Genomic DNA, 13,207 nt, shown 5'->3' with positions numbered 1-13,207 from the left:
AAACCAAAGGTGCCAGCCACGTCCAAATGGATCTGCATGTCGGCTCGTAGAAGTAATTCGCGTCTCCAAAAGGAGATGCCATTAAAGTCCCTCAGGAATTTAAGCCATACCCGCAGGTCCATGCGCATAGCAGAGGTGACTCTGGTGCAATGATGTGGGAGTTGAATACCCCGCATTGCCCAGCAGAGCCGTCGCAGGAATGCACGGCTGGGGGCAACCACTCTACAAGCGAAGTTCAGATGGCCAACAATTTCCTGTAGTTCTCTAAGAGAGACTTTACGAAGGTGCAAGATGGACTGGAGCTTATTTTTAAGTATCACCAATTTTTCGTGGGGGAGACGAGAACACTGTGCGCAGGTATCAAGCTCGATCCCCAAGAACGTCAAAGTAACAGTTGGGCCCTCTGTCTTCTCGTGTGCCAAAAGGACACCCAAGTCTGAGGAAAGGGATATGAATGCCCTAATCAGGTCAGAGCATTGATTGCCGTCCCCGGGTCCAGCAAACAGGAAGTCATCCAAATAATGGACCACATCACTGCAGCCCGTCTTGTCCTGTATAGCCCATTCCAGAAAGGTACTAAATGTCTCAAACATGGCGCAAGAGATGGAGCATCCCATAGGGAGGGCGCGGTCGATGTAAAATTTGTTCTGGAAGGAAAATCCCAGCAAATCAAAATCCAGAGGATTGATGGGCAAAATGCGAAAAGCGGATTTGATATCACACTTGCCTATCAATGCCCCACGGCCCAGAGCTCTTATCATGGCTACTGCAGCGTCAAAGGATGTATAACGCACAGAACATAGGTAATCTGGAATTTCATCATTAACCGACTGGCCCTTGGGGAAAGAGAGGTCATGAATTAACCTGAACTCACCGGGTGATTTCTTGAGTATAATTCCCAAAGGGGAAATCCTCAGGTTGGGTAGCGGGGGCGAGGAAAAGGGGCCGATGACTCGACCTGACTGAACTTCTTTGTTAATCTTATCTTGCACCAGGCGCCACATGCTAAGAACAGACCGGTGGTTACTGGTCAAATACGGCCTGCGCAGGCCCGTAAAGGGAATCCTGAAACCCAATGTAAAGCCGTGTTCCAAGTAGATCGCTGCCCGCCAATTTGGGTAACGACCTAGAAGTTGAAGGAGTGGAACAATCTTAATTGGGCTGGGACCCTTTGGGAGGGGAAGGATACCCATCGCCCTATTTTCTGCCACCCCGGCCATCCTTTGGGGGACCTCTCCAACCTCTGGCTCTTGGGCAAGAGGAGCAGGAGTGTTGACCGCCACAAAGGGAGCACTCGTGCCAGAAGCAGCATGGGTTATGGGAGCAGGAACCTTTGGAGTTGAACTCCCAGCACAGCCAGCGGTGTTGAACCCCTGGACCCGCAATAGTCTTGGTGGCTATTGAGGGCGACAGCTTGGCCAGGATATGGCCGCTGTCAGACCTGTCGCCGAAGCCTGGCCTAGAAGGGGTCATGAATTGGAGCCAAAGGTCCTGGTCCTTCAGATCCCAGTGCATGGAGGGGTCGATGGCGGCCCTCCTTTGGAAGGCCTCGTCGTAAGCCAGCCATGCGCTCCCCTTATATTCGGAGTAAGCCCTGAATATTATGTCGAGGTACTTGGTGAGAACCCAAACCCTCTCAGGGAACCTCTGCTGGAGGATGCCTGCGTAAATTAAAAAGCCTGGCAACCAGTTCGCCCAGGTGCGAGGCACCTTGCGAGCTTTGCTCCGCTCAAGATCCCGGTCACGGGTCCTAACTTTGTTGCTGGGTTTGGGCTCATGAAAGAGCAGGGCAAAGACATCGATAAATTCACCCCGCAATATCTTTTCTCTAGTAGCAATGGTTAAGTGAAAACCAATAGGGGAGGACGTCGCACCAGTGGGCATAGATCCTCTACTCAGGTTGGCTCATGGGTCAATCGAGGACAACTGTGGGGCTAGCAGGGAAGGAGGTAGGGAAGCTAGGGGGTCACTAACCGAACTGGCGGGCCCCTGCCAAACACTGGTGGAGGCGACGTTAAGCAGATGAGGCTGGACTAACGGCGGGGCAGGTGCAGTGGCGTCTCCTGCTGGTAGTAGTAAGAGGAATGAAGTGCCAGGCCCCAAAGAACTGGGAGGGCTGCCTGATGAAGCAGCTGAACTAGGAGTTGAGGCCGAGGCAACGGGCTGAGGAGTACTAGCTGCGGGGCCTGAAATAACTGAAGGAAGTGTACAAGGGGGGACTGGGCCGCCTTGAAAGGTAACCCACGGCACCCAACCCAAGGGGTTGATTTGCCCCATACCCGGCCAGGCGAATTGAGGTGCCAAAGCGGTCTCACCTGTACCAATCGTGGGCATGCTCTGATCCCCAGCTGGAAAAACCAAGGTTGTTGCTTGTGCGCCCAGGGAAGATGTGGCAGCAGAAGGGAGGAGCTCCGCTGAAGGCGGTGAGCCTTCTGGAAGAGCCAAGGAAGAGGAAGTGGATGCCTCAATAGCGTCCAGACGATCTGATATAGAAAGGAGCAACGAGCATTGGGTCTGTTGTCACGTTCGCTTGTGCTGGACCACTGAGGATTTTTTGTGCCTGGCCCAGGGAGGAGGAGGGATCCCCGAGGAATGCTCAGCAGCTTCCAAACGAGAAAGAATTGATGCCAGTACTGGGTCTGCGCCCTCATCAGAGTCAGAATCGGGCCTTGGCAGCGAACTTTTGGGGAGGGGGGGAGCGGCCCTCCCCTTCCCTTTCTTACCACCCTGGCCCTTCTTGGGAGGCATGATGCAGGAGGTGAATTAACCTAGTTGCTATCAAAGAGTTAAGAAAGCCGCTGGGCACCCCAGACAATAGGCAGCCACCCCGCAGTCTTAAGATCTGCAGGTACGAGTTCCAGACCAAGACAGAGAGGCCTAGGGATGAAGATGGGAGCGCTGCACTACCGTTTAGATAGAAAATCAGATTTCAAGAGGCGCAGCCAGGGGCCCAAGGTGATGGAGCTGCGTTTGAGCATGGGCGCCCTCAGCCAAGGGCACCCTGTCTCCGGAGGCGCCAAACAGGCAGCCGCCTCTGTCACTCAATTTTATTAATTAAATATTTAATAATCGTAATTTAAGTAATTAATTTTTTATTATTTATTTATTTATTTATTTTGGGGGTGGGGGGGGAGACGTCCCAAGCCCTTGGGAGACGACCAATCGGGGCTGTGATATACACGCTCCGACTCAGCTCAGCAGCCAGGCGCCCCTCAGACCGCCGCTTGAAGCGCTGCCACCGGCAAACACCAGCGCCGTGCACACCCGCCCACCAGCACTTCTTACCGGGACAACACCTCAGGCCGAGGTGGCACCGGCGGGAGGCCGGCAAGGCGAGGAGAAAGAGGCCGGCAAGGCCGGCGGCCAGGTAGACAGGCCGGCTGGCAGGCGGGCCGTGAGCCGGCCCGGCGGCCGGCGGACCAGTCAGGCAAGTGGGCGGGTGGGCGAGTGAGCGAGCGAGCGAGCAGGCGGGCAATTGAGCAAATGGGCGGGTTGAGCGGGCGGGCGGGCGGGCGAGCGGGCAGGAGAGCGAGAGGAACGGACGGACAGGCGGGGGAAAGGAACCGGCGAGGGAGGGAGGGAGGGAGGCGGAACGATATCACCAATAACTGCCCCGGAGGCAGCAACGTTGGCTCTCCCGACGGCCAGCAGCAAGTCAATAGCTGTAAAGCAAAGATTTTGGCACGCAGAAGCACGCTGAGTCCAGGCGGCTGGAACGAGGACGAAGCCGTTCTCCAGCAGGCCAAAGTCCCTCGTCGTGTCTTTAGCTGCGTCGCGCCAAAGAGCTGAGATAAGGAGGGGGTCGAGTTTAAGACAACTCGGCCTGCTCCTCCCCGAATGGTGGTGCAACTGGGGTGCACCAATCAGAGGCCCATACGTCTTATCACCCCACCCGCCCGCAATGGCCCCCCCCTTTCAACCAGGCAAGCTGGCGCCGGGTAGGGCATATTCAGTTATTTATTTATAATGTTCATATACCACTCTTCATTATGAAATCAAAGGGCAGTGTACAGGAGTAATTACAACAATTCAAAGAAATACAGTAAAAACAAAGCCACTCATGCCTGCCATTCATGCCCACCACTCACTCTGACCTTGCTTTTAAAAGGCAGAATGGAAACTGGCCAGTAGCTATCTAGTGTGATAGGATGCAATGAAGGTTTCTTTAATGGAGAGGAGACACCAATTATGGTGTGTTTTTTAGGCACCAGTTAAAGACTCATCTCTTTACTCAGGCCTTTCTTGATTGATAGTGCTGCCCAGTTTTGGTAATCCTTGTGTTTTGAGTTTTGATTTTAAATGTTTTATCTGATGAGTATTTGTATTAATTACATTGTATTTTAATGCCTGATTTTGTAAACTACTCCAACATATGTTTTATCTGTGGGAATTGGTTTATAAATGGATTAAATAAATAAACAATGGTTTTACATATACCTCTTTCAAAAAAGCATTTGCAACCTTCACCATCCAACTGGCCAGCCCTCCTCTAGCAGCTCTTAACAGGCTGGACATGGGTCTTATTTAGAAGTGGTGGGAGCCACTCCTCCAAGCAAATTTTCTACTTCCTCAGGCACAACAAAGTGACAGTCATCCACTGAGAGTGGGCAAAGGGTTGCCTCAGTTATCTCACTGGCAATGTGGAGTCCAAGTCAGAGCAGATATGAACATGTTTATCAGCAAGGGACAGTATCCAACATGGCACTTACACCCCCACCGAGTCTTTTGCACCTTGCTGATTCTCTTCAGCAAGTGGCACCCACCACGTATGGAACAGAGATTTAGTGCTTCTGGGGGCAACCCGAAATTAGCATAAACACTCATTTCTGGAATAGGACAGGTTACATAAGAAGAGCCATGCTGGATCAGACCAAGGGTCCAGCTAGTCCAGCATTCTGTTCACACAGTGGCCAACCAGCTGTCATCAACCAGGAACGCACAAGCAGGACACAAGTGCAGCAGCACCCTCCCGCCCATGTTCCCCAGAAACTGGTGTACATGGGCCCACTGCCTCTGGTATTGGAGGTAGCACATAGTCATCAAGACTAGTAGCTGTTGATAGCCTTTTCCTCCAGGAATTTGACCAACCTCCTTTTAAAGCCATCCAAATTGGTGCCATCACTACATCCTGTGGTAACAAGTTCCATAGTTTAACTATGTGCTGTGTGAAGAAGTACTTCCTTTTATCTGTCCTGAATCTCCCACCAATCAACTTCATAGGATGACCCCAGGTTCTAGTATTTTGAGAGAGGGAGAAAAATGTCTCCCTATCCACATTATCTGCACTATGCATAATTTTGTAGACCTCTGTCATGTCTCCCCTTACCCTCCTTTTTTCCAACCTAGACAATCCCAGCTGCTGTAGCCTTCTCTCATAGGGGAGATGCTCCAGCCCCTTGAACATTTTAGTTGCCCTTTTCTGCACTTTTCCCCACTCTACAATATCTTCTTTTAGGTGTGGTGACCAGAACTGGACATGGCATTCCAAGTGTGGATACACCATAGATTTGTATAAGGGCAGTATGATATTGGCAGTTTTAGGGTGTTTCTACATTTAAAAAACCAGCAAAACCCCACATCCTTTCCAGAGCTTCCTGCTTTTGGTTTCTTTGTGGGATTAGGGAGGGCTTCTTTACACAGCTGCCATGTGGTTTGAACTGAGGGAGTGCCTTCTGCCCTCCCTGGCATGTGTGCAAAGGACGGGGGGGGGGAATCTTGTTTTTGTAGCTTAACTTCTGCTGTACTGTCACAGCCCCAAGAAACATCTGACTTACTTCTGAGTAGGCATAAAATGTAAGATTGTGCTGTAAGTCTGCAACCCTTGGCACACTTACTTGGGAGTAAGCCCCACTGAACTTAATAGGGTGCTCTGAAACAACAGAGGACGTTGCTTCTGAGCTTGGTGGGGTGGGGGATCAGATGTGTCTCCCTTTGTTGCAGGGAGGCAGTCTACACTCTTATCCCTCCAGCTGAGAAATGCAGAGGCAGGAGACGCAATTGGCAGGCGATTCTTGCCCTTGCTCCTGTCAGATCTCATCCTGATTGTGCACCAGCAACTGAAAACAAATGCCCACAGCAGGCAGACACAGTGCTTTCTTCTGCTATAGGAGAATTTCACAGGGAGGTCATGGTTAGGGATGTCAGAGAATTTCTCCACCAATCTTGGGGAGGCCGAATGCCAGCGCATTCGGCCCCCCGAAATTGGTGGAGAAACGGTCTGCCCCCCGCCCCCCCCGGGATGGGACTTACCTTGTGCGAATGTCCCTGGTGGCGGCGGCTCCGGCGGCGGTTTGGCAGCAGCAGCCGGTCTTCTGACCGGCTGCCAACACCGCCATTTCCAAGTTAAAAAAAAAGTGATAGGCTACGTAAAGATTTATGTAGCCTATCACGGCTAGATTTTTTAAAAAACACCATGATAGGCTACGTAAATGTTTACATAGCCTATCATGGCTGAGTGAAAAAAAAAACAAAAATCCACACGTACGCAAATGACGGCGCCCATGGGTGCCGCCATTTGCGTTCCTTATTTTGGCACGTGTAGTCTACGTAAACATTTACGTAGACTACGGCGAAAATAAGGGGAACGCAAATAGCATTCCCCTTATTTTTGCTGTAGTCTACGTAAATGTTTACGTAGACTACACGTGCCAAAATAAAGAAAGCAAATGGAGGCACCCATGGGTGCCGCCGTTTGCGTACACGCGTTTTTATTTTTGTTTTTTCACTCAGCCGTGATAGGCTACGTAAACATTTACGTAGCCTATCATGGCTGACTGCAGGGACGCAAACGGCAGCGGCTACGGCCGCCGCCATTTGCGTCCTGGCAGGACAGGATTCGTGGCCGGAGGAACGGGGCGCCTCCCCCCGGGCCAGAATTTCAGCGGGAGGGACGGAGCGCATCCCCCCCACCGTGAATCAACTTTCGGGTTCAGGTAAGGGACTTCCGTACATCCCTAGTCATGGTGCTCCTGTTCTGTGGACTGGAAAAAAAAATACCACATTTCTTGCATTTTGGGAAAACATGAGATAGGCTGGAGGAAATGGCAGGAGACACCCTGGAGGATAACGGCATCATCTAAAGAGCCCACAAACTTCTGAGAGACAGCCATCTCAGTAGCAGGATAAAAGCTCTGTGTGATGAACCCCTTATTCTCAATTCCTTTTCTAATGATGCCTCACATGGGGTTTGCTTTTTTTTTTTTTGCAGTGGCTACACATTGGGTTGACATCTTCATTGAGCTGTCCACCACAACCCCAAGATCTCTTTCCTGTTCAGTCACCACTAGCTCAGATCCCATCAGGCTATACTTGAAGTTGGGATTTTTTGCCCCAACATGCATCGCTTTACACTTGCTTACATTGAACCACATTTGCAATTTAGATGCCCATTTTCCCAGTTTGGAGAGAACCTTTTGGAGCTCTTCAAACCTCACTAAATTATTTGGTGTAATCCACAAACTTGGCCATTTCACTGCTCACTCCTAATTCCAGATCATTTATGAACAGGTTGAAAAACATTGGAACTTATACAGATCCCTGTGGGACCCCACTATTTCCTTCCCTCCATTGGGATAATTTACCATTTATTCCTACTCTCTGCTTTTTGTTCTTTGAGCAGTTACTGATCAATAAAAGGACCTGCCCATGACTGCTAAGTTTGCTCAGGAGTCTTTGGATTTTGTCAAAAGACTTTTGGAAGTCCAAGTAAACAATGTCTACCAGATCACCCCTGTCTACATGTTTATTGACACTCTCAAAGAACTCTAAAAATTTAGTAAGACAGGACTTACCTTTGCAGAAGCCACGTTGATTATTTTTCAGCAGGGCTTGTCCTTCTTTATGCTTACTAGTTTTATCTTTAGTAATACCTTCAACAATTCACCCTGAACAGATGTTATGCTAACCAGCCTGTAATTTCCCAGATCCCTCCTCAATCCCTTTTTGAAAATTGGTATTACATAGGGATGGCGGAGAATTCCGCCATGGATTTCAGTGAGGCCAAATGCACTGGCATTCAGCACCCCAAAACCCATGGCGGAACAGCCTCCCCCCCTGCAGAATTCCCCCCGGAATGAAACTTACCGGCGGTGGCGGAGGCTCCGGCGGTGGTGGCTGGTCTTTTGGCCGGCCGCTGCAGCCACCATTTGCATCCTGCCAGGCTGCCATGATAGGTTACGTAAGTATTTACATAGCCTATCACGGCAAAGAGCAGGAACGCAAACGGCAGCCACTACACCGTTTGCGCCGCTGCTCTTTCCATCATAGGCTACGTAAGTATTTACATAGACTATCACGGTAAAGGCAGCCATGCAAATGTCGGCCACTATGCCATTTGCATGGCTGCCTTTACCATGATAGGCTATGTAAATATTTACATAGCCTATCACGAAAATAGCAGCGGCGTAAACGGCATAGTGGCCGCCGTTTGCTTTCCTGCTCTTTGCTGTAATAGGCTACGTAAATACTTACGTAGCCTATCATGGCAGCCTGGCAGGACGCAAATGGCAGCCATTTGCATCCGTAGCAGCCTGGCCACGGCCGGAACTCCGGCTGCGGATGGCCCTGGTCGGCAGCTCCGCGGAGCCACTGCAAAGCAGAGCTGGCCAGGGAGGATTCCGGGGGGAGAGATGGAGCGCCTCCCCCCCACCGCAAATCACACCTGCAAAAAGGTAAGTGACTTTCGTACATCCCTAGTATTACATTGGCCATCTTCCAGTTGTCTGGTATAGAGGCTAATATTAGGGTCATGTTGCATATTATGGTTAGAAGATCAGCACTTTGATTTCTTTGAGAAATATAGGATGGATACTATCTGGGCCTGGTGATTTATTTGCTCTCAATTTATCAATAAGGTTGAGAACTTCATCTTTTGTCACCACTATTTGCCTCAGTTCCTCGGACTCCCTTTCTGAAAACATCAGTTCAGGCACAGGCATCTGTCCTATATCTTCTGCAGTGAAGATGGATGAAAATAATTCCTTAACCTTCTCTCCGGTCTCCTTGTCTTCCTTCAATACTTGTTTAACTCCATTGTCAGCCAATGGTCCAACTGCCTCCCTAGCTGTTTTTCTGCTTCTGATATATTTAAAGAATTATTTATTGTTGGCCTTCATATTGTTGGTGGTATGCTCTTCAAAATGCTTTTTTGCATCTCTTATTGAGCATCTCTACACCAGCCTAAGATCCCACATTTAATACGAGGCTTTCTGCCTCCCTTTTAAATGCAGGATCACAAAAGACTCCCTTTATACGTGCTTCCTTTTCCTCCTCCCCTTCTCCCCTATCTCTGAGTTTTCCATGAGTTTCATTGATCGAGCTCTTCTTCTTGCGGCTTTTCCTTTTTCACAGAGGGAACTCAAGTGGAACACAAGCAGGGTAATTTGATACCTCATTATATCCAATCTATAAAAAAGTGGAATAAAGGTCAATTAGTGCGGGATATGCCCTGGAGGTTAAAGGGCCCACAAACTTCTGTGAGTGAGCAATCTCAATAGCAGGATAAAAGCTCCATGTGAAGAAGCCCATTGTCTGCTTGCATCGCCTTTGTGCAAGCTTGTGCTCCCTTTTCTGAACTTCCATTTTCTGAAAGAAGCTCCCTTTTCTCTAATAGCTCCCTTAACACTGCTCGTTAATCATGCCCATGACCTCTTGGACTTGGTGCTACCTTTCATAACCTGTGGCATTCATTTTAGCTGGGCTTCTCACATAAAGCAGCTCCTCCAACTTGCCCTGATCCAGAAATTTCCTCTAGTCTGGGGGCTTTGTCTAGGAAGCACTGAACCTCCAGAAGTGGTGGATTCTACTTGTGCAATGGAATCAGCAGGACCAGCTGCTTGCAGAAGGGAATTGAAAGGGCACAAACAAACTGCCAGGGGTATAAGCACCCCATTAGATACTGCCCAATCCATTTTACAAATTAAGCACAACAGGTTTCTGATGACAACTCCTCACTATTCTGGGGTCTAGAATGTAACAGCCCTTTAGGGCACAATCCTATGCATGTTTAGACAGAGACAAGGCCTACAACTCCCAGCATTCCCCAGCCAGCATTTGGCTGAAGGCTGTAGGAGTTGGCTGTAGTAGGCCTTGTCTCTGTCTAAACATGCATAGAATTGTGCCCTTAACCACCCAAAACTATTCCATGGGTTGACACTCTGCTCCTGTTTAACGACACCTCATTATTGACTTTTGTACCTTTCCTTTCTTCAGCTATTGTGCATATTAGTTTTCAAGGACTCCAAGGTTGTTGTTTAAAAAACAAGAATGGGAATACACTGTTTCCATTATGAATGGTAATTTTGTCAGCTCCTGCCACTGAATCCATAGGTTACTGGCTTTCAGAAATCCCAGAGCAAATTCCTTAGAGTTCTGTGTCAGCAACATATTTTGCCACCTTGAAGAAAACTAAGGGCTTCTGTATGATGGGCTTTTATTTATTTACAACTTTTCATCATTCAACCTTTTACTCATGCCATGTAAAATTTTATTGTCATGAAGATCTCAAAAGATACAAACAATTCCAATGTACTAAACAGCAATCAAGTCAGGTGATGAAACAAGCAATGTTTAAGAGATGTTGCAGGATATAAAATGTGACACTAACAATATTACTCAATAATCCTTTCATTTTATATTAGAAGGTCTGAACTAACTTTACTAGTAATGATTAACCTTCACAGTGAATGCACAACCTCCCTATAATATGGGTACATATTGTGTCTCAATTTTACAACTGGAAGTACACCCAGAGGACTTGTATTTCAACAAATCCTGTGTCCTTTTAACATTGTTACCTAGGATAATGTATTACGATTGAGGTGTTAATTGTTTTTATTTTTAGGTTTGAGTACCTGCATATATGCACAAAGGTAAATTTTCCTACCTGGAAGACTATAAAAAAAGTGTACTTTCTTCTAATTTAAATTGGTTTAGGGCACAATCCTATGCATATATATATATATATATATATATATATTAAATAGTCCTATAACTCCCAGTATTCCCCAGTCAGCATGGAGTTGCAGTACTTTTTTCTGTCTGAACATGCATAGGATCGCACCCTTAGGCAGTTTTAGGTTATCGTGGTAGGCAATATCATTATGGGTGCTTCCAGACTGAGGGTTCTTAGTGCTACCAATAATTGGTCTTCCACTTTAAACTACAAATAGAATTGCAGTTGACCACCCAGGGGTCTAATGGCTTTTGTTTGTTTGTTCATTCTTGTTTTTGCTGTGTACATATCTAGCTATGTTTTGCCCCCATTGGTAGGCATGAAATAGCCACATGGGTGTTTTCTCTCCCCTTTCTCTCATCTCATTACCACACACACTCTTCTCCCAACATTTTGAAGTGGGTGCTTCTTAGCGCCATTTTAGCACCTTGTTTTGCGTGTGTGCATGTGTTTATTTTTAGCTTTTTTTTCTTTCTAAAGAGTGTCTGAAATCTAGTCAGTTTTACATCCCAATCTAGACAGTTTCAAAATCTGGCTAGAAAAGCTGCCAGCTTAATTTTCCCTTCCTGCATGTTAGTTGCACAGTTCTGTTATAGCACAGTTGCAAGTGGTGGGACTTTTTTTTTAAAGAGTGTCTGCAGAGCAAGAACAGAGGTGGGCAGACTTCAGGCTTGCAAGATCTACTTTGTTTTTTGACTGGAACCCTGAACTGCACCTGCCAGAGCCTGGTGCAAATTGTTTAGGCAGATATACATACCGTGAGAATTAAGTGCAGGGTGCCTCTGGGCACATGCTTAGCTTTGGAATTGGTGATCAATACTGGAACAAAGCTCAAAAGGTCTTTCACACAAAAATCTACTCCGAGTTCCCCCTCCCCCAATTCAAACCAGTCCATACTAAAGGAAATCAACCCTGAGTGCTCATTGGAAGGACAGATACTGAAGCTGAAGCTCAAATATTTTGGCCACCTAATGCGAAGAGAAAACTCTCTGGAAAAGACCCTGATGCTGGGAAAGATTGAAGGCAAAAGGAGAAGGGGATGGCAGAGGATGAGATGGCTAGATAGCATCACCGATGCAATGAATATGAACTTGAGCACACTCCAGGAGAGAGCGGAGGACAGGAAGGCCTGGCGTGCTATGGTCCATGGGGTCATGAAGAGTCGACTGAACAACAATATTATTGGGGTGGGGGTAGGGGGATTTTTAGGTTTGTCTTTTTTGCAACTGTATGACAATGGGACTCAGAAACCCTTGGAAATCCCTCAGATCTATCAGGAGATCCCAGTCTGCATTCTGTCCAATCCGGATTAGAGGATTACAGCTAGGTTTACTTCTGAGTAAACACTGTTACCAATTGGGCTGTAAATCCCAATTGATTTTACCTGACTCCTGCTCTGTAGTCTAGTCAGTTTCACATCCTAGGAAGAAAACTTGCTTGATTTCCTCTACTTGTTAGTTGGCTCTGAAACATGAAGTGCACGACAAGAGCAGGGATAGGTAGCCTGGTGCCCTCCAGATGCTTAGAAAACAACTTCCATAAGCCTCAGCCAGCATGGCCAATGGTCAGGAATTATGGGAGTTGTAGTCTGGAGGGCACCAGGATGCCTACCCCTCTACCAGAGGAAGGAAAAGAAACCTCAACACATCATCCAACTTCTCCAGGGACAACTCCTTTCACTGTGCCATAATTTTGCATTTTCCTATTCATACAGGCAAAGAGGTTCCACTGCTATTCTACTCTTTCTGTCCTAACACATTTCCCGTGCAGATGAAGAAGAGGAAGAGGAGGAGCAGCACCAACAGCAGCAAGAAAACACGGAACAATTACAACTGGAATGATTGCACATTAAAAACCTCATCTGGATGCACCCTATGATTTTAAGCTAATGGGCATGAACTAGTCTGAAGCTACCTTGGGCAGCACATCACTTATGTGTTCTCACAGTGGAAGAACAGCAATGTTAGCCCTATGCCAATAGAAGTAGTCTCAAATGTGATGGCTATAAATTATATACCCCTCCTTCTGCTTCAGCCACTGTAATTAGGCATGGCCAGCTACATAAGCCTTTGAGTTCTTCTGGTTTAGATTCCAGCTTCTCAGGGTCAGATCATGCCATCAAGAAAATAGTCTGCTGGTACTAGTGGCAGATGTTTCCATCACCCAAATTTCATTATGGCCCTGAAGGCTCTGGGGCTTCCTTTAGTATCTCCTGAGCCAGGAACCATTGCAGGTGCAAGGCATTTTCATTAGGCA

The 13,207-nt window shown here is 47.7% G+C and overlaps 1 protein-coding gene across 1 annotated transcript in view; it reads right to left on the bottom strand.

The window, feature by feature from the left end:
* The window catches only part of LOC146343897 (uncharacterized), a 160,551-nt gene extending 159,358 nt beyond the window's left edge, over nt 1-1,193 (bottom strand). The window contains exon 1 of the mRNA XM_084859765.1: nt 80-1,193. Within this exon, the coding sequence (XP_084715891.1) occupies nt 80-1,193 (1,114 nt within the window). The remainder of the gene's footprint in view (nt 1-79) is intronic.
* Nucleotides 1,194-13,207: the final 12,014 nt, after the last annotated feature.

The sequence above is a fragment of the Heloderma suspectum genome, chromosome 5 (assembly GCF_057233095.1).
Source record: "Heloderma suspectum isolate Gila_16-S chromosome 5, 16-S_ref, whole genome shotgun sequence".
NCBI classification, from domain to species: Eukaryota; Metazoa; Chordata; class Lepidosauria; order Squamata; family Helodermatidae; genus Heloderma; species Heloderma suspectum.
The sequence above is the reverse complement of the archived record's forward strand: the minus strand, read 5'-3'. Positions and strand labels throughout refer to the sequence as shown.